At 43.9% G+C, this 24979-nt stretch overlaps 1 protein-coding gene and 1 long non-coding RNA gene across 5 annotated transcripts in view; one reads left to right on the forward strand and one right to left on the reverse strand.

The window, feature by feature from the left end:
• LOC148111856 (uncharacterized) lies at positions 1–5894 on the reverse strand. The gene is made up of 2 exons (XR_015730074.1): positions 5764–5894; positions 1–213 (listed from the first exon to the last, which is right to left on the reverse strand). It is a non-coding gene; the product is annotated as an uncharacterized LOC148111856 (long non-coding RNA).
• The window catches only part of DVL1 (dishevelled segment polarity protein 1), a 63213-nt gene continuing 44104 nt past the window's right edge, over positions 5871–24979 (forward strand). For 3 of the 4 annotated variants that reach the window (XM_087879344.1, XM_087879342.1, XM_087879345.1), the window contains exon 1: positions 5966–7060. In XM_087879344.1, coding sequence (XP_087735470.1) covers positions 6891–7060 — 170 coding nt within the window. In that variant the 5' untranslated portion in view covers positions 5966–6890. Of the gene's footprint in view, positions 7061–24979 lie in introns of all 4 variants that reach the window. The other variant, XM_087879343.1, reaches the window with a different exon arrangement.

Here is a 24979-nt window from a genome sequence, read left to right on the forward strand (position 1 = left end):
TGTTTGGACAAGAGGTTTTCTTTTTCTTTTTATTTTGGTTTGCTTTTGCGTTGCTGGGATTTTAGCCGAGGCGAGAGGTTTTGTGTGTATCTTGCGCTTGTTATGGCTTGTTTCAAGCATCTCCTGCCTACCAAAATTTGGAACGGGGTCACTTGGCCATCCGATCTCTCTGCCACGTTAATATTTTTCTTTCAGCTCAGCCTGGCTTCAATACTGCTTGAAGGAGAAAGGGGTGGGAGGGGGGAAAAAAAAGAAAAGAAAAGGATTGCTGTTATTTCTATATGAAATTTAGACTTCTTTTAAAAAGTGGCAACTGCTTCTCTTCTGATACATTTTGTGTTCTTCCACTGATTTTCTGCCAAGTAAAATCACTTAGTAACTTTTTCTAGGTGGCAGAGGAGAATTCTGGACAGCATTTTCACAGGCATCAGTCCTGTCTATGTCAACAGAGAAATGACCCTGACAACACAATTTGAGAGGCATCATTTTGTCATAATCTCCCACAAAATGTTACAGTGCATATTTAATCAGTAATATGCTGATTAACTCCTTTGCCCAGATTCAATGAGGTAGTTTTCAGCAGATTCCAGATTAAAAACTGAAGATGGTTATGTTGACCTGTCCTACAGAATTATTGTTTCAGTGATTCGACAGAATGTTTTAACAGTCCAAAAAGTTTTGTTTTCATTAAGAATCGGCTCATAAAATAAGAGTTTTTTGAATGCTCCGAGGAAAAGCTGTAAAAAAAAAAAAAGTCCATAGGAAAATCAGTTAGCTGTTTGAGATTAAAATTTGTCAGCCTTCAAAATACCAGCTTTACAAAGTGCCATTTCTCTAGCAAACCTATGGAATTCTTGTTTGCAAAAAAAATGTATCGGATATATATGTGATATGCTAACTCCAAGGTAAACTGACCCATTATGTCTGCCAACTTTTGATATTTGTTTTTGTTTTGTTTTTTTGCACCTGGAGAATATTTTATTGTTACACCATAGAGGGAAGACTTCCAAATTTTTGCATGCTTACTTTAAACCAAACTCAAGTAACGATGAACAAATAAAATACGACATTTATCAAAATGGGGATGCGATTTTGGAAATGGGAAAGAAACAATTTCTACCCTGCCATATATTTTAAGGAAGTGTCATATTCTACGACTTACACATTCAACTATTTAGAAGGAATAATGTTTAAAGTTGGGGGAAGGAAGGAAGGAAGGAAGGAAGGAAGGAAGGAAGGAAGGAAGGAAGGAAGGAAGGAAGACAGACAGACTTTTGGACATAAAAAGAGGACAGCTTTATTTTATTTCATCCTTCGGGAACTCTGAAATCTGTATTTCCTTATTGTGCATTTGCAGCCAAGAGAACATTCTCTCGTGACATTGACACACACACACACACACCCCAGTTGGTTGAGAGTTGCCGTGGGAACAAAACTTGAGCATTGCAGCCTGCTCCAGAGCAGATAACCAGCACTTTTTGGAAGGCCTCGCTTGCCTTGATCGTCCAGCATCGAGGGGGCGAAATGCCAAGTTTGATTTCTGCATAAACTGTTCGGAAAAAAATACCCATGAAATGGCCTTTGGAAAGTTCATGGGGATGGGGGTTGAACAGCTTCTTTATCCTCCTCTTCTGACTCAGTTTGAGTCTGGGGTCAAAACCAGCAAAGGGCAATGCGACTGTCTGGAAGCCCTTGTGATGTGAAAGGGGGCAGCATTTCTAGCAACCATTGGCAAGCGAGACAGTTCCCCATTGGTTGAAAGTGCCATAAATACCCCCCCCCCGTGCTTCCCTTGTTTAGCCAACACAGTGAATCAACACCTGGCAGGAACACGGCCTTCTCGGTGGTGGCATCTCTGTTCTGCAATGGTCTTCCCAGAGGTGATGGTGGTTATATAGCGATCATCATGAGGAACGTGGTGACCGTCAGGCTGCCTTTCTTTCAAACCTTTTGCATTTTTTTTTTTTAAATTTGATTTATATGCCGCCCTTCTCCGAAGACTCAGGGCGGCTTACAATGTGCTTTGCATTTTCAGCAAAGAAAATTTCAATTGGCCGTATGTCCCAGTAAAGGTAAAAAGATTCCCCTCGTACATATGTGCTAGTCGTTCCTGACTCTAGGGGGCGGTGCTCATCTCCGTTTCAAAGCCGAAGAGCCAGCGCTGTCCGAAGACGTCTCCGTGGTCATGTGGCCGGCATGACTCAACGCCAAAGGCGCATGGAACACTGTTACCTTCCCCCCAAAGATGGTCCCTATTTTTTCTACTTTGCATTTTTTTAACATGCTTTCGAACTGCTAGGTTGGCAGAAGCTGGGACAAGTAAGGGAGCTCACCCCATCACGCGGCACTAGGGATTCGAACCGCCGAACTGCCGACCTTTCGATCGACAAGCTCAGCGTCTTAGCCACCGAGCCACCGCGTCCCTTATATATCCCTGTACTTAAGTCATTTAAAGCATTCTGTAATTTGAATTTTTTCCCCCCAGCTAAGGGGAAGGTATTTGTGCTCGGGTTTTTTCAAATAGTTTCAAATTGATTACATTATGATATTTTTGTTTCTGCATTATAAGACAGCCAGAGAACTTGTCTCGATAGGCAACGATATACCTAAAGTAATTTTTTTTTTTAAAAAAAATCACAATATACAAGACTGACAGAAATTGGACGGCACCATAAATGTCATTTAATAAGTAATCTTACTTCATTACTAGCATGATCTCCTTTCTCATACGGAGGTAACAAAATCAAGTCTCTTTTGACTTGTTCCCAGCAATTTCATACACACTTTTTGTGTAATTTTCTTTATGCTCTCTGTTGTACTAGAGAACTCGTTTGGTTCTATGGGTTTGCTTCCCCCTAGTGGCCATTTCTCTTACTACAAGCTTTCCGAACCGGATTAAAACTGAAGGCAGCTCCAGCTTTCAAAGATCAGGGATTGAGGGGTTTTAACCATGGTTTAATAATTGGCCATGGACTGAGGTTGCTCAAGATCCTGAAAAAGAGGCACCCTGGTTTCCACACAGCAGCGCTTGGCTTTATACCACATTAAACCAGAGGCTTTCAGTGCCATGTGTGAATCCAGCTGTGGTGAGTGCCAGGTGTTGTTTTTTTTTCTCCCAATGGTGGGAAGTGTCAACTGTGTGACTGATAGGAAAACAAAACAGACACAGGGCCCTTGGTGCTCAGAGTGGTTTTCTTGCAGACGTTTCATGACCCAACTAGGTAACATCATCAGAGTCGGGAGGGAGTAAGGATTGCTCTTGGGAAAACCTTTGTGGATATGTGGAAATTTCTGGGAATTAAACGAACCCCTGGAGGCCAAAGGCTCTCTCTGATTTTACCCAAAAAGGAAAGTGTGCTTTGGGATTTTTTATCCCAACATCTGGTTAAACCCACTGGGGGGAAAAGATTGCAGACCAGATTAGCGGTGGTCCCTTTGTGTCCAGGCAGCCCCTCTGGAAACAAACCGGAATCCACGAGGCATCCAGGATGGAAAGGAAACTTCGTGCTTAGGATCTCTTCCAGGTGTTTGTTTGAAGATCTGAGAATAGAATAAAATAGAATAGAATAGAATAGAATAGAATAGAATTAAGATTAGAAATAGGAATAGGAATAGGACTGTAGGGTAGAGTAGAATAGAATAAGGATTAGGAATTAGGAATAGGACTGTAGAATAGAATAGAATAGAATAGAATGGAATGGAATGGAATGGAATGGAATGGAATAGGAATAGGAATAGGAATACAGAAAGAATAGAATAGAATAGAATAGACGGAATAGGAATTAGGAATAGGACTATAGAATAGAATAGAATAGAATAGAATAGAATAGGAACAGGAATACAGAAAGAAAAGAATAGAATAGAATAGAATAGGAATACAGAAAGAATAGAATAGAATAGAATAGGAATACAGAAAGAATAGAATAGAATAGAATAGAATAGAATAGAATAGAATAGAATAGAATAGACGGAATAGGAATTAGGAATAGGACTGTAGAATAGAATAGAATAGAATGGAATAGAATAGAATAGAATAGAATAGAATAGACGGAATAGGAATTAGGAATAGGACTGTAGAATAGAATAGAATAGAATGGAATGGAATGGAATAGAATAGAATAGAATAGACGGAATAGGAATTAGGAATAGGACTGTAGAATAGAATAGAATAGAATAGAATAGAATAGAATAGAATAGAATAGAATAGAATAGACGGAATAGGAATTAGGAATAGGACTGTAGAATAGAATGGAATGGAATGGAATAGAATAGAATAGAATAGAATAGAATAGAATAGAATAGAATAGAATAGAATAGAATAGAATAGAATAGACGGAATAGGAATTAGGAATAGGACTGTAGAATAGAATAGAATAGAATGGAATGGAATGGAATAGGAATAGGAATAGGAATACAGAAAGAATAGAATAGAATAGAATAGAATAGACGGAATAGGAATTAGGAATAGGACTATAGAATAGAATAGAATAGAATAGAATAGAATAGAATAGGAATACAGAAAGAATAGAATAGAATAGAATAGAATAGAATAGAATAGAATAGAATAGAATAGACGGAATAGGAATTAGGAATAGGACTGTAGAATAGAATAGAATGGAATGGAATAGAATAGAATAGAATAGAATAGAATAGACGGAATAGGAATTAGGAATAGGACTGTAGAATAGAATAGAATGGAATGGAATAGAATAGAATAGAATAGAATAGAATAGACGGAATAGGAATTAGGAATAGGACTGTAGAATAGAATAGAATAGAATGGAATGGAATGGAATGGAATGGAATAGAATAGAATAGAATAGAATAGACGGAATAGGAATTAGGAATAGGACTGTAGAATAGAATAGAATAGAATAGAATAGAATAGAATAGAATAGACGGAATAGGAATTAGGAATAGGACTGTAGAATAGAATGGAATGGAATGGAATGGAATAGAATAGAATAGAATAGAATAGAATAGAATAGAATAGAATAGACGGAATAGGAATTAGGAATAGGACTGTAGAATAGAATAGAATAGAATAGAATAGAATAGAATAGAATAGAATAGACGGAATAGGAATTAGGAATAGGACTGTAGAATAGAATGGAATGGAATGGAATAGAATAGAATAGAATAGAATAGAATAGAATAGAATAGAATAGAATAGAATAGAATAGAATAGACGGAATAGGAATTAGGAATAGGACTGTAGAATAGAATAGAATAGAATAGAATAGAATGGAATAGGAATAGGAATAGGAATAGGAATAGGAATAGGAATAGGAATACAGAAAGAATAGAATAGAATAGAATAGAATTCTTTATTGGCCAAGTGTGATTGGACACCCAAGGAATTTGTCTTAGGTGTTTATGCTCTCAGTGTCCATAAGGAGAATAAAATACATTCTTCAAGAATAAAAAGATACAACACTTAATGATAGTCAAGGTTACTAATAAGCTATCAAATCGTACTAGGAAACAAATAAAAGCAATATAAATTGAAAAATACAAGCAACATGGATATAGTAATAAGACCCACGTATTAGATACGGAGTTAGTTCGCCTCCCACCGCTCCCGGCCCCCCCCCCAACTCCGCTGTTTGGGAAACAATGGGATTTGTAGTCCACCGCATCCACAGTGGGCTTCTCGGCCCTGCTTGTCTTTGTAGGTCTCCACCACCACCCCAAAAAAAAAAAAAGGCCCCCTTCCCGGGAACTCCCATCCCAACTAAGGGCAAAAGGGGGTGTAGGCAGCACCTGATCTCCGAGGAGCGATTCCATTGGGCGGCTCTGCAGAGGAGGAGGAGGAGGGGGGCTGCTCTTCCCCGCTTCTTAAAGCGGCCCCCCCCCTCCCTGAATCGCCTGAATCGGAAAGGTTGGGGGGGAGAGAGACCCCTCTCATCTCACCTCGCCTGTCCCTTTGATTCGAGATTCCGCGCGTGCGTAATAGCGCGGAGCCTTTTTTTTTTTTTTTTGCCCAGAGGAGACGGGTGTTGGTTTTTTTTTGGGGGGGGGTGCGCGTTCGCTCGCTTGCAAAAAAAAAAACCCTTTAATAAAATCGGGTCCCTTTAAAACTGGGTGGGCGGAGAAGGAGACTGTCAAGGAGAAAGGAGGGCTTTGGAAGGAGAGCGTTGCTGCTTTTGCTCGCCCTGCTCAGCCGCAGGGGTTGCCTTTCTCTCCACCTCCCACCCCCCCCCCCCACAAGCCATAATAACCCTCCCAATCCAAAGCTGCCTTGCTCGTTTTTTATTTTATTTTATTTTATTAGCATTTGCAATATTTAATATTTGCAATACTGTTGTCAAAGGCAGCAGAGGGAAATCAGCCCAAGAAAAGAAATAAGCAGCTGTGGTTTGGTTTTGTTTTTTGTTTTTAAAATCCACCTTCTCTCTCTCCCTCTCTCTCTCTCTTGCGTTCCCTCCATCCTTCCTTCCTCCGTTCCCGAGTCTTTTGGGTACAATTTGAATGCCGCTGCCTCTCTAGAAAGGGGTGTGTGTGTGGGGGGGGGGGGAGAATGCTTTGCGGGGAGGCCTGGCCGAGCCCCCCTTTTCCTCCTTCAGCCGCTGGAGGGCGGTATGGGGCGCCCCAATCCTTCCGCGCAGGCATCGCTCCCGTAGCAGTCAGGCATTTTCCCTTCCTGTTTGGAGACTAACCTTGCCTTGTTTAAAAAAAAAAAACCCTGGAAGACTCCGAGGGACTGGCACCTTGAACTTGGCCTTGATTTATTTCCCCCCGCCCCTCCTTCTTCTCTCCCTTTTCCACCCCCTTTCCTCGAGCCTCTGCGCCCCATTCCGCTCCTCTCTTTACCAAACCTCCTCCTCCTCCTTTTTCTCCTTCCCCTCTTTTCCCCCTCCCCACCCCACCCCCCCTCCTGTCCTTCTTCCATGGCGGAGACAAAAATAATTTACCATATCGATGAAGAGGAGACCCCTTATTTGGTGAAATTGCCCGTTTCTCCGGAAAAAGTCACTTTGGCGGATTTTAAAAATGTCCTCAGTAACCGGCCGGTACATAGCTACAAATTTTTCTTCAAGTCGATGGACCAGGATTTTGGGTAAGTTGGGTCTTGCCTTATTGTTTTTTTTTTTTATTATTATTATTATTATTATTATAAGGTCTTTTTTGGGGGGGGGAGGTTGGTCAGCACTGTAACTGTCCTTGATTTTGCATTTGAGAACAGCTGGCATTCCCTTGCCTGCCTTTTAAACTAGCCTGTTTCTTAACATTTTAGGGGTGGGGGCAAATCTGCTTGGTTTTATGGAGCTTCCTTGCCATGCACCTGTTTTATGGGGAAGGCCAAATTATACACGGGCTCTGAACCCCGTGTGTAATTCTTCCCTGTCTTGGAAATAAAAACGATCTGTACGTCAAAATGTCATATTTTCCAGAAGAGAGTCTTTTTTGTGTGTGTGTGCTTGATAAAACAAGTCCCAGCTAAAATGGGACATGTGAAGGTCTGGGATCAGATTTAAGGTCCTCTTGTGTTCTACCTAAGCTGTCATTTGATGGTAGCTGGGTAGAAATGTTGATAAAACACGTGGAAAGAAAAATACCTTGTGCCACACTGGCAAAGGTGGGCATGTTCAGACGGCAAGGGCAGAAATATGAAATTTTAAAGAGGTGGAGCTTAGATTTTTCTGAAGGAGGAGGCCCTGAACAGAAGCTGGGCATGTGTGACACTCTGGTGGCCTAGAATTATGAAAGTTTTGGCAGGCAATTCTGTGAGAGGTTGTGGTGGGGAGGGGGCTGTCCCTTTACTCCACCTCCTGCCAAAGCAGCCTGAAGTTTAGCTTTCCAAATGCCAGGTAGGCAAGCAGCGGGCAGGATTAGCTTTTCTGCTGCCAGTTGCTGTTTCTGAGTTGCCAGTTAGGCCTATTTGAGTGATTGATTTGCTCTTGCTATAAAGAAAGACTTGACACTGGGGAAATGTGTAGGGCCCGCTGATCTATTTTTTCCTAGAGGTGGTGGTGGGGAGAGCGAGAATGATACTGTGATACCGATTGATCGTGTTCCTTTTCTTTCTTGGGAAAAGCAAAACAGTTGTGTTTTCGGCTGGAGGTTGGTTTTTGTCTTTCTGTCTGGGCGATGCCATCTAAGCAGGGACCAAAAATAAACTTAGGTGGCTAAAAAGAATTGGGAGTCTGTGTGGATCATATATCGATCATCCTCTTCCAAGGTGCGATGTTTCGGCGTTGGGATGTTTTATATTAAGGAATGGTGCCTGGTTTGGCGTCGGTGGGCTTGGATACCTCTTAATAGATCTATATGGCGTTAACAGTGTAGGAGTGCTGTGCTTTAAAAGCGTTGGATTTTTATTTGTCGTGGGCTGAAGATGACAATAGCTGGAAGACGTCAGAGCAATTTCCCAGGTCTACACAGCGTTCTTGTTCTGGCCATTGAAAAGACACTGAGATTTCTATTGAATGATAATTGTGTGTTTCCAAAAGGCTTTTACGTAAGAGAGAGTCAGCCAGGCGTGCAAAATTATAAATGAAACAAAAGTCGTTAAATGTAATAGTTATAAAGGGGAAAGGGAAAAAGACTCCCAAGAAGGGTTGTGTCTCCTTAATAAAAGACACAAAGTGGGGGGAGAAAAGCTATGCCTTAATGTCATTTTGACATCAGCAACACCATGCCTGTAAATTACCAGTTGCAGAAGAACAATAGTGGAGTCTCTGACACACACACCCTTGTCAGCACCCCAAAAGCATCTGGTTGGATATAGTGAAAAACAGGAACTGCTGGACCAAGTGGACTTTGGCCTGATCTTGTGATGGTCTCCTGGGATGGCTAGGAACAAAACTGAACACTTTCAGTTCCAAAAGTTTACTCTGAGTGTGGCCAGTTCTGAGATTTTGCTACTGTTTATTGTGTGGAAGAGAATGGCTAAGAGGCTTAGATCACCAAGGTGTATATCAGGGGTCCCCAAACTTGGCAACTTTAAAACTTGTGGACTTCAACTTCAAGCTATGCTCGTTTTTACCAATCTGAGTATCGGCAGGGCTGTTAATTTAACATCATTAACAGCCGACAAGAATCCAAAGAATAATAATAATTCAATTCTGAGGCACAGTATTTCAGATAACTGTAATCTTACTGTGGTTGGCAGAATGCCCAGAAGCAATTTGCAGGAAAACTGGCAAGAGATATACAAGAGCCAAATCAAACGTTTCTGAAATCAAGATGCGAAGGAATATGAACAAAGTTGTTTCCTGCAAATTGCCTCAGTCGTTGTCCTTCCTTAAATAGGCTAGGGGAGTGGCCTATTATCCCCAAGCCTTACTCTTGAGGTGACTCCTCCTGAGGAGCCACTCCTGCCTTTTAACAGCTCTGCGCGCCCGTGCATCGAGAAGAGGCTCCTCCTCTTCTTCCTCTTCACTTATGGGAGCTTCTGGAGGTTCTGAAGGCCCTGGTTGAATCCCCGCCTCTGGCACCACATCTTTTCCAGCCTCCTCATTGTCCGACTCGAGCGCCAGCTGCAGAGGCTGATGGCGCAGCACCACACCAGCCTCCTCGCTGTCGGAATCATCTACGAGCTGCACAGGCCGCTGACGGGCCACAACAGCCGCCCAGCGCACATGTGTGCGCAGGGAAGATGGTCTTCTGGTTTCCAGCACGCGCATGCGCACTGGCCAGCTGGTCTTCACATGCACGCCAGAAACCGGAACAGCAGCTGCCCGGGGCGTCTGCACGCGCCAGAAACTGGAAGATAATCTTCTCGGCACACGCATGCAGACCAGATGGCTGCTCTTTCAGTTTCCGGTGCTCCCACGTGTATGAACACCAGCTGGCTGGCGTGCCAAAGCCCGGAAGAGTAACGGGCGACAGCTCACGTGTCCGGAAAGATGGCTCTGCGTGCCACTTCTGACACGCGTGCCATAGGCTCGCCATCATGGCAATATGGCAATGAAGATGCAGCAAAATGTCTCAAACTAACAACAACCACAAGAAAAGTCCAGTTGCCATGATTCAGTCTTCAGACTACTACTTAAATAAGGTTTTTCCTGACTGGATTTGATCTGAATTTGTACTTTGGCAAGTGTACAAATTATCTTTAGCTATGTATCTGCCCCAGGTGGCTTACGTACACTATAAATTTACACATGATAATCCTTGTTTGAATTTTCCCATTATTATTTTTTTACATACAATATTTTCAGTGTTCTGAATTAGCTGAATTCAGTGTTAGCTTAAAGAACTTTCAACACAAACTTATTTAATTGGCTTTTAAAAAAAATAATGGGTTGGACACAGTTATAAAGAAAATGTTTGCTGGTGGTTATTGACATTATTTGATGAAAGAGGGATTAGACATAGAAAATGGTTCCAGATGTGAGGGAATAAACAAAAAATAGCTGTTAGTTTATTTTTAGTTGTGAATTCTCCAGTAGTAGCTGCTGTCCCCCTTTCCCAGTAAACTGGATCAAATCGCGCTTATTATATGTGAATGAAATGAACTATAAGATTAAAATCTGGTTGGAAGAAATGATACAGCAACGTATTGAATTTAAACCAGAGTTGTTCCTACTGGGTATCTTTCCAGAAAAAATTAGTAAGGAAAATGTATGTTTGATCATACATGTAATAACAGCTGCAAGAATTGTGTATGCTCAAAATTGGAAATCAGAGAAAATACCTTTGGAAGAAGAAATAATAAAAAAAAAATTAGATTGTGCAGAAATGAATAGATTAACCCTGATGATTAAAGATAAGGAGGAATCAGAATATTTTAAAACATGGAATTATTTTTATAGTTGGCTGGAAAAGAGATATAAATGACTGATACCATAATTATGTATAAATGATGATTACAATATTGATTTAGCAACGAAATGTTAGAATGGTTTGGAGGAAGATAGAAGAAACTTATGGAAAGGGAAGGGAGTATTAAATTGATGTAGTAAATGTTTGCTTGTCTTAAAAAATAAAAATAAAAAATACTAAAAAAAAAGAAATGAACTATGAGTTGAAATACGAAGGTGCCTAATTTAAGTCCTTTAAGGTGGAGTCTTTTTTGTTGTTGTTGTTGTTGCCCCATGGCTTTTAAATGATTTGTTTTAAAAAAGAATCGTAACACCCAGTTCTTTTATTACTGTCATGAATCAGCGTTTGAAATGTAGTAATCGCTTGGTAATAAAATCTGTTGGATCTGTGGTACCTGGATCTATTTCTAGCTTTGAGGAACTGGTGTCGTATATCACTTGCAAAGGTCAAAATCCGAGGAAGGAAAGATTGTGGAAAAGCACCAATGGATTTATTTATTTTTTTTGTGCCCTATGATTCTGTAAACATGAGATAGAATTCTGTACCTTTGTCTTCTTTTTTTTAATCTTTGATTCCCCCCAAATCAATTCCAAGCCCTTCAGGTTATAGAAAGCTGTACGCCCACAGAGAGAAAATCAATGGAGCTTGATGGCCAAATAGTATTTTCCATAAAATACTTGCTAGTAAGGAGCATGTAAGGAGCCCTGCCCACCCCGCTCCACCCCTCCCAGGAGTCCCCATGCGGCCTGTTTTGGATGTAGGTAAGTGCAGGATGCACATGGAGGTTCGGGGAGGGTGAAAAACGGGCCTACTGGAAGTTTGGGAAGGCTGGAAACGGGCTCGTTTCCAGCCTCCAGAGGGCCTTCGGAGCCTGGGGAAGCCGTTTTCGCCTTCCCGAAGGCTCGAGAAAAGCCTCTGGAGCCTGGGGAGGGCAAAAATGCCCCCCCCATGGTGCAAGAGGCCGACTAGGCCACGCCCACCATGGCCACGCCCACCCAGCAACCGGGCAGAGAACCCCTTGCTACAATTTTTGAAGCCCACCCCTGATGCCGCGGTTGTCAAACCAATCACTACAGTTGTTAAGTTAGTAACCCAGTTGTTAAGTGAATCTTGACTTTTGCTTGGTGGAAGTTGATCACACAATCTTCAGGGCAGTGCAACGGTCATACATACGTGCCAGTTGCCACCGTCTGAATTTTAATCACGGCTGGGATTCTGCCACGGTCATCAGTGTGAAAAGCAGTCACTTTGTTTTCAATGCTGTAACTTCGAACGGTCATTAAACAAATGGTTGTAAGTTGAGGACTGACTAATAGTACTGTTTTCCACTGTAGCCATCCCATAAATAACACATAGAAAGATGGTATTTCTTCCCTTCAAATCCTTTCTTATTCTGGAGATGGCATATACATATGGTAAATTTCTTCTCTATGAATTGGCCTAGTCTCTCTCTTTTTGTTGTTGTTAGTAGTGAAGTCGTGTCCGACCCATCGCGACCCCATGGACAACATTCCTCCAGGCCTTCCTGTCCTCTGGAGTCCATTTAAGCTCAGCGCCGACTGCTTCGGTGACACCATCCAGCCACCTCCTTCTCTGCTGTCCCCTTCTTCTTTTGCCCTCCATCGTTCCCAGCATTTGGCTCTTCTCCAGGGAGTCCTTCCTTCTCATTAGGTGGCCAAAGGATTTGAGTTTCATCTTCAGGATCTGGCCTTCTAAAGAGCAGCCAGGGTTGATCCTCCTCTAGGACCGACCGGTTGGATGGCCTTGCAGTCCAAGGGACTCGCAGGAGTCTTCTCCAGCACCAGAGTTCAAAGGCCTCCATTCTTTGGCGCTCGGCCTTCCTTATGGTCCAACTTTCACAGCCATCCATTGCAACTGGGAAAACCATCGCCTTGACTATACGCTCTTTCGTTGGCAGGGTGATGTCTCTTCTCTAAAACTACCCAATTGCTTGGCCGTTGCTATTTCTTGCATCAGTGGCTTCCTCTAGTTATGACATACCGTGCAAACAGATCCTTCCATAAATTCTTTCCAGTTGAAAGTGATGCCTTGCAGTATTACTTAAGGATGAAAAGCACTTTATAATCTGATTTATAAGTGAGTCTCTTGTTGACCTTTCACACGGGGGTCCCGGCTTTCCTTGTAAATGATAACGGGCAGATCTTACTCTTCCGGAAAATATTTCTCTTTAAGGTCCTCTCCCTATCCCACTGCAAGTGGTAATTAGATTAACTGGTACATCTTGAACTAAAAATCCAACCTCGTTTTCTTGGCACAGTTACAGGGTGGCTGCACGGAGCTATAATTTGGCAAGTGGTTTCCAGCTTGGTGTGGTGGGTTTTGTTTTGTTTTTTTCATTCCCCCATTGAGAAGCACAGCCAGGCGTGGGGAGAGGAAAATACTCTGGCATTGGGAAGACAAATGGACATTGAACCAGGGGAGGACTTCAAAAATTTTAGCGGCGGGTACTCTGCCTGGTTGCTGGGTGGGTGTGGCCATGGTGGGCGTGGCCGAGTAGGCCTCCTGCACCACAGCGGGGCGGGGAGAGACTTTTTGCCCTCCCCGGACTCTGGAGGCTTTCTTCGAGCCTCTGGGGAGGGCGAAAACAGCCTCCCCAGGCTCCAGAGGCCCTCTGGAGGCTGGAAACGGACCCGTTTCCAGCCTTCCTGAACTTCCGGTAGGCCTGCTTTCCGCCCCCCCCAAGCCTCCGCACACACCCTGCACTTACCTGCATCCAAAACAGGCCACGAGGGGACTCCGGGGAGGGGAGGGGTGGGCGAGGCCAGCCAGGAGTGGGATTTGGGGGTTCTCCGAACTGCACAGAATCTTAGCTAGAGGTTCGTCCCGAACCCCTGAGAACCCCCAACAGCCCACCCCTGCGCTGAGCCTTGCAGAGACGCTGCCTGGCTGGTGGATCTGCTGTGTAAATATCGGACATATTGTCATAAAAGCATATCCTTTTCCTGGTTCCTCTCAGAGCAATCCTGGAAACGGTACGACATGGCTCAAGAATTCCCTGGACGGCTGAATTGGTTCCTGTCCACAAAGGCTAAGGAGGAAACTGTGGTCAGGCATGGACTGGATCTCAGCCAATATCTAGATAGAATGCACCTATGATCAAGGATCCGTTTCCTCCGTTATATATTTCGTCAGCTGAATATTTAATGAATACATCACAGAGCTGTGATTGGAGATAACAGAATAACAAGAGTTTTTTTTTAAATTTGATTTATATGCCGCCCTTCTCCGGAGACTCAGGGCGGCTTACAGTGCGTTAAGCAATAGCCTTCATCCTTTTGTATATTTTTATACAAAGTCAGCTTATTGCCCCCACAAACTGGGTCCTCAATTTACCTACCTTAGAAAGGATGGAAGGCTGAGTCAACCTTGAGCCTGACGAGACTCGATCTTACTTTAATTGCAGACAGCTGGTGTTAAATTACAGTGGTTAGTCTGTTGAGCTATGCGGGAGAATTGGATCAGAGGTGGAATGGAGGATGCTTAAAAAGGGCACTTTCGGCTGGCCGGCATCCTGGTTAGCACTGATCCACAGTTGTAGGATATAGATGGGAGGCGTTCTTGGAACCGTTCCCCTTGGCAGGGTGTTTGCAAGCTACTCCAGGCCAACAGTTCTAAGTAAGCAGCTGAACCAAGGAAGCCTTTCTCGACCCGTGCTGGGTGGGGCACGTTCTTTATTACACACAAACATGACGGAAAACACGGCAAGGGATGCCGGAGAACCATGACTGCTTCCTGCGATGTGGGTTTGGAGGAGAGGCCCCTTAGAAAAACAAACAAACGGCAGGACTTCCTGCGCTGCCCTTTCCAAAGGAAGTTATTTTCCCCTGGTTAAGGATTTTTATTTTTATTTTTTCAAAAAATGTATTTCTTTGCCAATATTGAAGGCTCTGAAGGGGGCCTCTGTCTCTATCCAGGAGCTGGATACTGAGCGAACACGGACTGCTAAGGAGATGCAGTGGAAAAACAGTTTGCCCCCTTTCTATTTTTTTTTAAAATTTTTAAACTTTTATTAATTTAAGAAACCACATAATACATTTATAAATGCAAGTAAAACAATTTACAACAAGCATCATCTTAATGACATCTACCTATAATATCTGAATTGTTACAATATCAATATCCTATATTCTTCAGTCTACATTATTTCTCTCACCGTATATAATGATATTATTTTATTGATATCTGGTGTCTCTTTCTTAAATTTCATTTGATGTAAAAATTTATTTTACTCTATTGATATCTTTTCTTTTATTTAATTTTTCTTTCTTTCTTCTTCTCTTTTTTTTTCACTTCCCTCTAACCATTTATACCACTTTTGCCAGACCAGATAATATTCAGATTCTTCCTTTCCTTGGATCCCCTTGGTGAGTTTATCCATCTCAGCGCATTCCATAATTTTGGATATTAATTTCTCTTGAGTCGGGACCTCATTTTGTTTCCAATTTTGTGCGTAGATGATTCTTGCTGCAGTCAAAATGTGTGTTATTAAACATATTATTTCTTTTTCATATTTGCTTGTAGGTATTCCTAATAAGTAAGTTTCTGGTTTCAATGGTACCTTTTGAGTTATTATTTGTTCCAGTTGCATTTTTATATTGTTCCAGAATTTTTTAGCTTTGGGACATGACCACCATGTTTGCCCCCTTTCTAAAAAAAAAAAAAAAAATGCTCGTCCGAGTTTCCCAAGTGATTCTGACAAGCACTCTCCAAAAAACAGAATAAGGTGGGCCAGGCAGAGTGGATACTTAATGGGGCTGTCCTTACATAAGGAGGAGGAAGTGGCTGAAGTTAAAAACTTAAAAACATCAGGGATCTGTGGCTGAACTATAGCCGACTGCACTCTGCAAACTGGGTAGTTAAGACCACCTAGCACAGTGGTCACCAGCTGGTGATCCGTGGATCGCTGGTGGTCCGTGAGAAAATGTTGGTGGTCTGCAGAAAAATGATTTGCCTTTTTTATATTGCACTAAATCGGGGGTCCTCAAACTACGCCCCCTGGGACAGATTCATGCAATGAATGTTTGTGTTGCTGCAGAGAGTCTCCCACTTCGGGGTCTTCTTGTGTGGGTCGGAGGGGGGCAGAAATTCTGACTTGGGGGTCTGCTTTGTGGGGCTTTGGGCGAAGGCTGGAGGGAAGTGCTGCTGGTGCGAAGAGCCGGAGGGCCTCGTTCCAGTGGGACTGCATCATGGCCTGGAGCTGGCTGACCATCTCAGCCCGCTGAACCTCCAGGTGCCGGTACCTGGCCTTGCACTCCTGCAGGTCTTCCCTCTGCTTGGAAAGCCTATGCTCCTAGTCCTCAGTGAGGGGCTTCTGCTGAGCCTCCTTCACGGCCAGATCCAATTTAAGCTGAGCTGTTTTGCCAACTCTTTCTCATGGTGGCTGCTTAGCTCCAACAACTGCTTCTTGTTGGGGCCCTAAGGAGCCTGGGGGGGAGGGGCAGGCGAGCAAGGGCTGGGAGTGGAGGGGCGAGTAGAGGCCAGCGAGGCATCCCTCGACACGAGTGACATTGAGTTGACCACACCCACCCAGTCACATGATCACCTAGCTACGCCCACCCAGCCAGTCATTAGGCAGATCACATTAGTGGTCTGCGGGATTTTAAATTATGAATTAATTAGAAAGGTTGGTGACCCCTGACCTAGCAGATTTATTTTGAAGTGAATTTTTGCACTGACTATGAGAAGCTGAATCTAAGGCTCAAAAGACATGCCTTTTGGGCGCTGGCCAAGGTGTGTCCTCACCACCCCCTCCACCTGGGATTATTTCTTACTTCACAAGTGATTTTTCCTCCTCTTACATGCCCCTCTCTTGCACCTTAACCCAGTGCTCATGGCTGGTGGGTCAGGAGAAACAATCAGATGCAGCCCAAACCTTGGTTAGCTTGGAAAAGCTCTGAATCCATTTACAGCTTTTATTTAGAAGCAGGGCTCAGCCCTGGGAAACGCGATGAAATTCCAAGGAGAGGGTGCCAGGGTGTGAATTTTTAAGAGAGGAAAAAAAAAAAAAACCCGAATCGTTCAAAATTTCAAATTAAGATGGGAGGGAAGGGCTGTGAAGAGGAGCAGCAGCAGGGGTGCAATGGGACGGTGGAGGCTGGGTGGGCCTGATAGGGAGATTGGCAGAAGATTGCGAGGATGGTGGGAGTGGGGTGGGGGCCCTGAAGTGTATTTTTATGCCTTCGGAAAACAACAGATGGATTTAGCAGACGGATTTGGGTGGGGAAGGAGAAGAGATTCTGAAAAGTCAGAAAGGCGGTTTGAGGGGGGTGGGCAGGGAGCGATGCTGTAAAGACTAGGATTCCTGTTGGAGATTTTTGGGTTTTTGCGTCTGCACCGGGCTATGGAAAGCGTGGTATTTCTCCTTGAGGTCATTTGGTTTCCCTTTGAGGGCACGCGTGATTGGCAAGGCAGCAGCATCAAATACGGAAAACTCAGCAGTCTGTGTTTAAATGCTTCTAGAAGAGCGTCCCTCCTTCTTTGGGATGGATTGATTCACTAGCGGACATTTCTTTATTTTATTTTTTTTTATGCTTTTCCCAGAACATTTTGCTAAAATCCACTTCCCTGTACTTTTATTAACCTAGTTGTTCTGGCCTGTCCTTTCAGGGGCAGAGAATCAGGCAGGATTGTTGTGATCCACCAACAGTCTGCAGAACTGGCAGCGGAGTCGGACAGTGAGGAGGCTGGGGAGGACCATGGGCCAGTCCTGGGGTCTGGGGAACGCCCGGATGAGGGCTCTGCGTCGGAGGCAGAGATGGGGCCAGGGGCATCTGGGAGGGATGTGCGGACTCCGGAGCCTCCAGAGTTGGACAGCAGAGAGGCAGAGGAACAGGAGGAGCCTGTTCCTAGTGCACTCATGCGCAGAGCTGCCAGAAGGCAAGAGCAGCTAAAGCAAAAGGGACGACTCGGGAGTAAGGCCAGGAGATGATTGGCCCCTCCCATAAGGCTTAAAAGAGCAGCAAAGGCTCTTGGGCTCTTTGTAGGAAAGCAGTGTTGCTCAATCTGTTTCCAGTCGGTGTCTCTTGTTTCTGAACTTTGTGGGGCTTTGCCAAGAAAGGCCTTTGGCAGGGTGCCAAAGAAGATAAAGGTTTGTGATAAGCCCAAAGGACTTTTTTCTGAAGGACTTGTTTTGGAATTAATTTGGACTAAGCTGGGAATGAATGTAATTCTCAGCTGTTATAATAAAATAGCTTTGTTTGAGACTAATTGTGTCTTGTAATGACTTTGTGAGCCTAGGTCACAACAAGGATTTAGCACATTCAGCTCAGCTATGCTCTGCTTAAATCATGATTTCTTGAATAAACTACAGTTGGCGGGTTTATCCACCCTGCTGACCCATTAACCATCATTAGACAGGTATCCCAAAAACCCACCTGCATTTTAAAAAGATTTCTAGAAAACGTGTTTTGGGAACTAGGCTTCTTTTAACAATAAAACCTAAAAAAAAGGCAAACTGGAAAGCAAAGACTTGGATCTCAGGTGCTTAAATCGGAACAGAACCAAACTGAATTTAATTTGGCAAACAAGTCCCTCTCAGCCTCTTTTTGATTGGTTACATGCATGGGATCTGATGGAGATCAATTTCTGTGCTACCGCTCAAAGGAGCATCTTTTGAATGATTTCGAGACGGGGGGGTGTTGCTCTACCAGCTTTTGCAACACTGGTCTGTATTTCCCTTTTTTTAAAAAAAAAATTGCAGTGGATTTTTTTCCCCCTCTGTCATTTCTCTGTCATTCCAGGAGCATGATTGAAAAGACATATTGGCTGCCTTAATTCTTTCCTCCTCCCCCTTTTCTTCCTTCTTCCATTTCCTGTCTGTCTGCCTCTCCCGCTTAATAAAGTCACCTACCTGCCTTTGTGGGGTTCCTTCTGGCGAGATCTGTCAGAGCAAAAATGATCAAGAGGTTGCCTTCTTCCTACGTCTGTACTTTTTGGATCAAGGCTCCTCGGAGAAATAGAATTTACCTTTCATCCCTTCTCCTTAAGTATGGAAAATGACTCCAACCTGCTGACTTTGATAACGTTATCTGGTGTGTGCGAGTTGGACCTTTCTGTTTTGTACCGGAAGGGAGTCTTTTGTTATAATGATTGGTATTGTAGTAAAAATGCATTTTGCAAAGGTCTTTTTTTTTCCCCCACTGCAAAAGTTCAATTTTAGTTCATTATTGGGTTGCTTTAGAATTTTGGTTTCTTTTTTTAAAAGAATACTAGCTGATAACCCAGCGTTGCCTGGATATTTATGCATCCCAATCCTTACAGGCTTTTAAAAGCATACATACAGTATACACATTATAAAGTAAAATCATACACAAAATCACTATAAGTCTTTGGGTCCTGCCGTGGTAACTGCCTGGGCTGACGCCCATCTGGCGGCAACTTTGTGTCTTCATTTACTTTGGCTTTCTTAAAAGACGTTAAGTACATCTGTTGGCCATAATAGCTGCCCAGCGCTAACTTCTGACTTTACCTCTTTAAATTCTAAATTTTGTTTGAAATTCTGGATGAGAGTCACTGTCCATTCAGTCGCTACATTACCTTGAACCGAATCCTTAGCTGCTATTTTATATCTGGCTTCGGCCCATCTATTTGAGAGGTCCAAGGGACATCCTAACACAGGGGCCTGCAACCTTCAACACTCAAAGAGCCATTTGGACCCATTTCCCACAGAAAAGGAAACACCGGGAGCCACAAAACCCTTCCCATGCCTGACTATTTCTTGAGTGGCCACAAAACCAGCATATGTAGTTGAATTAAATGTTCTGTTTTCTTCTGAAACTTTTCTTTTCTTGGATTTATCCATGATTGGCCTACCGGGAGGTTGAAAAGCTCAATAAATCATGTGCTGGGGGGTGTCGCACATTGGCGGTTGTGATGCATATTTTGAGCGACGGGGAGCCTCAGCAGAGGGGTGAAAGAGCCACATGCGGCTCCAGAGCCGCAGGTTGCCGACCCCTGTCCTAACACTATCATGTACGCATTTCAGGACCTCGGAGAGTTCCAGGGGGAAATAGATGTTTTCCTTCATCACAATATGACTAATCTGGGGGCTTGGATCCATTCCTGAAGGTGATTATCAGAGTAATTGTACTCAATCTGGAAACAATGCAAGACTCCTAGTATTGTGCTACGACGTTAATCCGTGCTTGCAGTTTAAGGACACTTGGCCGCCTGCTACGCGATAAACCAAGTTCAGGGAGGAATGGCAAAATCTTTAGTTTGACTCCTCTGTTCTGAGCATCCTCTTCCTGCATAAGAGGTTCCTTTCTTCATGTGACTATCAGAGGCTGGTTGTGTCAAATTATTAATTCAATGATGAGCAGATAGAGAAAATTTTGTGGGAGTTTGCTCAACCTATGCCAAGCCCAGCCTCCCCTCTTCTGGAAATGTTCATTTTGGTGAGCAACTTGGACTCAGGACTTTCTTGTAGACTAATGTGTAACATTCACTAATTGTACTTTTGTTATGCAATGCAATGTTATGCAAAGGACTACTATGGGTTAAAGAATCATCAAGCCATGTTCCAATATCTAAGGAGCTGCCAGAAAGAAGAGGGGATCAATCTATTCCCCAAAAACTGAAGGCAGAATAAGAAGCAATGGATGGAAATTAATCAAGGAGAGAAGCAACCTTTAGAATTAGAATTATTTAGAATTCTTTCTTTACTTCTTTATTGTCCAAGTGTGATTGGACACACAAGGAATTTGTCTTTGGTGCATACGCCCTCAGTGTACATAAAAAGACAAGATACGTTCGTCAAGAATCATAAGGTACAACACTTAATGATAGTCATAAGGTACAAATAAGCAATCAGGAAACAATCAATATCAATATAAATTGTAAGGATACAAGCAACAAAGTTACAGTCATGCAGTCATAAGTGGGAGGAGGTGGGTGATAGGAACGATGAGAAGATTAATAGTAATAGTAATGCAGACTTAGTGAATAGTTTGACAGTGTTGAGGGAATTATTTGTTTAGCAGAGTGATGGTGTTGGGGAAAAAACTGTCCTTGTGTCCAGTTGTTCTGGTGTGCATTGCCCTATAGTGTCGTTTTGAGGGTAGAAGTTGAAACAATTTATGTCCAGGATGCGAGGGGTCTGTAAATATTTTCCCAGCCCTTTTTTTGACTCGTGTAGTATACAGGTCCTCAACGGAAGGCAGGTTGATAGTCATTGTAACCTAGAACTAGAAGAAATTTCCTGACAATTAGAACAATTAATCAGTGGAACTGCCTGCCTCTAGAAGTTTTGGGTGCTCTGTTACTGGAGGTTTTCAAAAAGAGATTGGACAGGTATTTGTCTGAAATGGTCTAGGGTCTCCCGCTTGAGTAGGGGGTTGGACTAGATTCTAGAAGGCCCCCGATTCCAATTCTGTTATTCTATAATTCTGTTATGATTTGTTTTATTTGTCATGATTTGTTTATTTTGACGCTGTTTTTTGGTTTTGCACAGTACACTGAGCACAAACCATAAAAACTAGAGATACAATACGCTAAACTAAAGTCAAATTTACAATATTATCCTTTTGGTTTAGCGCAGTGTCCAAACCAGGTTTATTTATATATTGATTTATACCCTTGGTTGTTGTTTAATGGACATACATTGTACAAAACCGAAATGCTCAGTTTTTTTCATCTGCAGTTTAAAAATAGATGTATTAATAGCTGCCTTGCAGGTTTTCAAGAATAACGAGAAACACCAAATTAAATATTAAATTCCGTTAATTCCTTCACTGGGTTGTGAAGGAGCTTTATGGGCAGAGCCGAGATTTGAAAGTAAAACAAATTTTTTCCCCCTGACTTTAATTAACTATGTGTGCCTTTCAAAAAAAAAAAGGAGTGGAAGATCATTTTTCTTTCTAGCCAGCCACATTTTGGATGAGGCTGCGAACATTACTTAACCCTAAGAGAAGAAACGTTGCCAACAATGCAAACTTTCCCCATCTGCTAAATATCATCTTGGCATAATCATCATTCCCTGGTTTTTGGTGGAATAAACCATCCACCCTGGGTCAGTTTTTCTGGAACGAATAAAAAATGCCTCTTTCGCTGTATAATTTGGCGTCATAAACAATCATCTGGGCTCAAGAAGCAATGGAGGTAAAGGCTAACCAATTATTTCCGGTGTGGTCGATTCGCCTTGATTAAAAATGCTGAAAGAAGGAATCTCTCTCGCCACATGCATTTTTATTGGCTTCAGGCTCTTTGCTGTCTCCCAGGAACAGTTGCCTCCCCCTGCCAGTTCCTTCCCCCGCCCCATATTATGGCGATATGGAAAGTGCTGGGGGAAAAAAGAGGAATTGGATGAATTCTCCAATGGGCAGGGAGAAAAACACGGTAGAATTAAATTAGCTCCAAAGGACCGCATGGGCAAAACCATGACATAGAACATATAACAGAGTCGGAAGGGACCTTGGAGGTCATCTGGTACAACCCCGTGTTCAAGCAGGAGAAGCTATACCATTTGACTGTCCAATCTCTTCTTAAAAAAACTCCAGGAATTGAGCATCCACAACTTCTGGAGGCAAGCCTTCCCGCTGATGAGTTATTTTTGGCGTCAGGAAATTTCTCCTTAGTTCTATTTTTTTCTCAGCAGTCCCAGAGTGATTTGCTACTGGCTTCTTCTTCTAGCAGCTTTCTGTATTTTCCAGCTTAGCCTTCCATCCTGGACTTTCCTGGTGGCATCTTTGTTGTTGTTAGTTGCGAAGTCGTGTCCGACCCATCGCAACCCCATGGACCACGTTCCTCCAGGCCTTCCTGTCCTCTACCATCCTCTGGAGTCCATTGAAGCTCACGCCGACTGCTTCCAGGACTCCATCCAGCCACTTCGTTCTCTGCCGTCCCCTTCTTCTTTTGCCCTCCATCGTTCCCAGCATTCGGCTCTTCTCCAGGGAGTCCTTCCTTCTCATTAGGTGGCCAAAGGATTTGAGTTTCATCCTCAGGATCTGGCCTTCTAAAGAGCAGTCAGGGTTGATCTCCTCTAGGACTGACCGGTTGGATGGCCTTGCAGTCCAAGGGACTCACTGGCAGTTGTCTTCTCCAGCACCAGAGTTCAAAGGCCTCCATTCTTTGGCCTTCTCAGCCTTCCTTACGGTCCAACTTTCGCAGCCAGACATTGCAACTGGGAAAACCGTAGCTTTGACTATACGCTCTTATGATGTCTCTGCTTTTTAGTAAGCTTATATGGCATCTTATCCAAACCTAACAAGGTTTATGTTTCACGATCTGCCAGAGTCCTGCCCTCTTGATCCGAGTCCACAAAGTTTAGAAATCTTGTTGATCGGCAAATTAATGGAGAATTAAATGCTGTATAATCTGTCCACGGAGGAGAAGGGGACAAAAAAAGGCAGCGGTGTGTTTTCGGATGCCTCCTCATCACGTGTTGGGGATCTCTTGAGCGGACCTAGCCGTGCAAACTCCAGCTCCTCCACCATAGCATCGGCAAGATTGATTGTGTCAATCATAGATATTTGAAGGAGGTTAAGGATGGGTGAGAGAAAGGGGCAAGGGGAAAACAAACCCTCTATTTAAAGGGAATCGACTTTTAACCTCCTCCTTGCTCTTGCAAGGTGCATGTGTTTCTATCTCCTCCGGCTGTTGTTTTCGAGAAGAAAACTTTTAGGAACAAAAACAGGCCAATTCTGTCTGCAATCGCAGGCAGAATTACGCAGAGGAAAAAAATTTAATTGGAAGGAAGAAGGACGGTTGTGTCTGTGGCAGCAGCCTGCCTGCCTGAGACATAATAGCTTTTTTTCCCCCAAGCTTGACAGGCTGACAATGAACAGGTCCTGAATGTGGCTTTAATGCCTGATTGTTTCTGACAGGCCTTGGGGTCTGTAGCGATTGTAGTCAGGTTGCTTTGGCCCCCCCCGAGACAAAACGGTGCATTGTGCCTCCTGCACCGTTGCGTTCAAGTCGTGCAAAGGTGGCTCGTCCAGACTCTTAGCCAGCATTTGGGGATGCCAGGGCAGCTAGGCCTGGTCAGTGCCCCCCCGCCCTCAATCTCCTAATGCCATCCCTATCTAATTCTCCATGTGATGCACAGCCTGAGGGCACCCCGCTCAGCACAGCCTGCAGTATTTACCCAGTTTTACAGGCAGTGAATGAAAGTCCCATTGGTGGGGGGGGGGGATTTTTTTCGGCAATCTAGATTCTAGAGCAGTGATGGCTAACCTTTTTGCCGTTGCATGCCAAAAGCAGGGGGGGGAGCACGGGGAGGTTGCCAATGTGCGTGCCCACACCCATAATTTCACCCCCCGGTTTTATCACGTGATGGCATGGTGGGCCCGGTAGGCCCGTTTTTCACCCTCCCCAGGCTCCAGATGCTTTCTAGGAGCCTGGGGAGGGTGAAAACGGCCTCCCCCCCCCCCCCGAGGCCCTCTGGAGGCTGGAAACAGCCCATTTCCCAACTCCCGGTGGGACCGGAAGGCCCAAAAATCAGCTGGACGGCGCACGCATGTGCGCTGGAGCTGAGCTACGGCAAAGCTCGCGTGCCCACAGATATGGTTCCGTGTGCCACCTGTGGCACCCGTGCCATAGGTTCGCCATCACGGTTCTAGAGTGATTCTTTCAAATTTGAGCCCTTATCCTCTGCCCGACTCTCACAGCTCTGTTTTGTTGATGGGATATGGGGCCTCATCCTCTTCATCAGTGGTGGGATTCAGCTGGTTCGGTCCGGTTTGGTATCTCCGACTGCGGTCGGTCCTGCTCACCCACCCGGATGTAATGCCGCCCTATTTAGCCAAATTTTGGAGGCTGTGCGCATGCGTGAGAGAGGTGCGGAAGAGCGAAGAGTATGCATGGAAGGCTGAGCATGAATGGATGGTGACACGCACCAGTGGTGAAATCCAAATTTTTTTTACTACCGGTCCTGTGGGCATGGCTTGGTGGGCATGGTGTGGTTTGGTGGGCGTGGCAGGGGAAGGATACTGCAAAATCTCCATTCCCACCCCACTCCAGGGGAAGGATACTGCAAAATCTCCATTCCCTCCTCATTCCTGGGGGAAGGATATTGCAAAATCTCCATTCCCTCCCCACTCCAGGGGAAGGATACTGCAAAATCTCCATTCCCTCCTCATTCCTGGGGGAAGGATATTGCAAAATCTCCATTCCCACCCTACTCTGGGGCCAGCCAGAGGTGGTATTTGCCAGTTCTTTGAACCACTCAAAATTTCCGCTACCGGTTCTCCGA

The sequence above is a fragment of the Pantherophis guttatus genome, chromosome 15 (genome assembly GCF_059756535.1).
Source record: "Pantherophis guttatus breed Tessera chromosome 15, ASM5975653v1, whole genome shotgun sequence".
NCBI classification, from domain to species: domain Eukaryota; kingdom Metazoa; phylum Chordata; class Lepidosauria; order Squamata; family Colubridae; genus Pantherophis; species Pantherophis guttatus.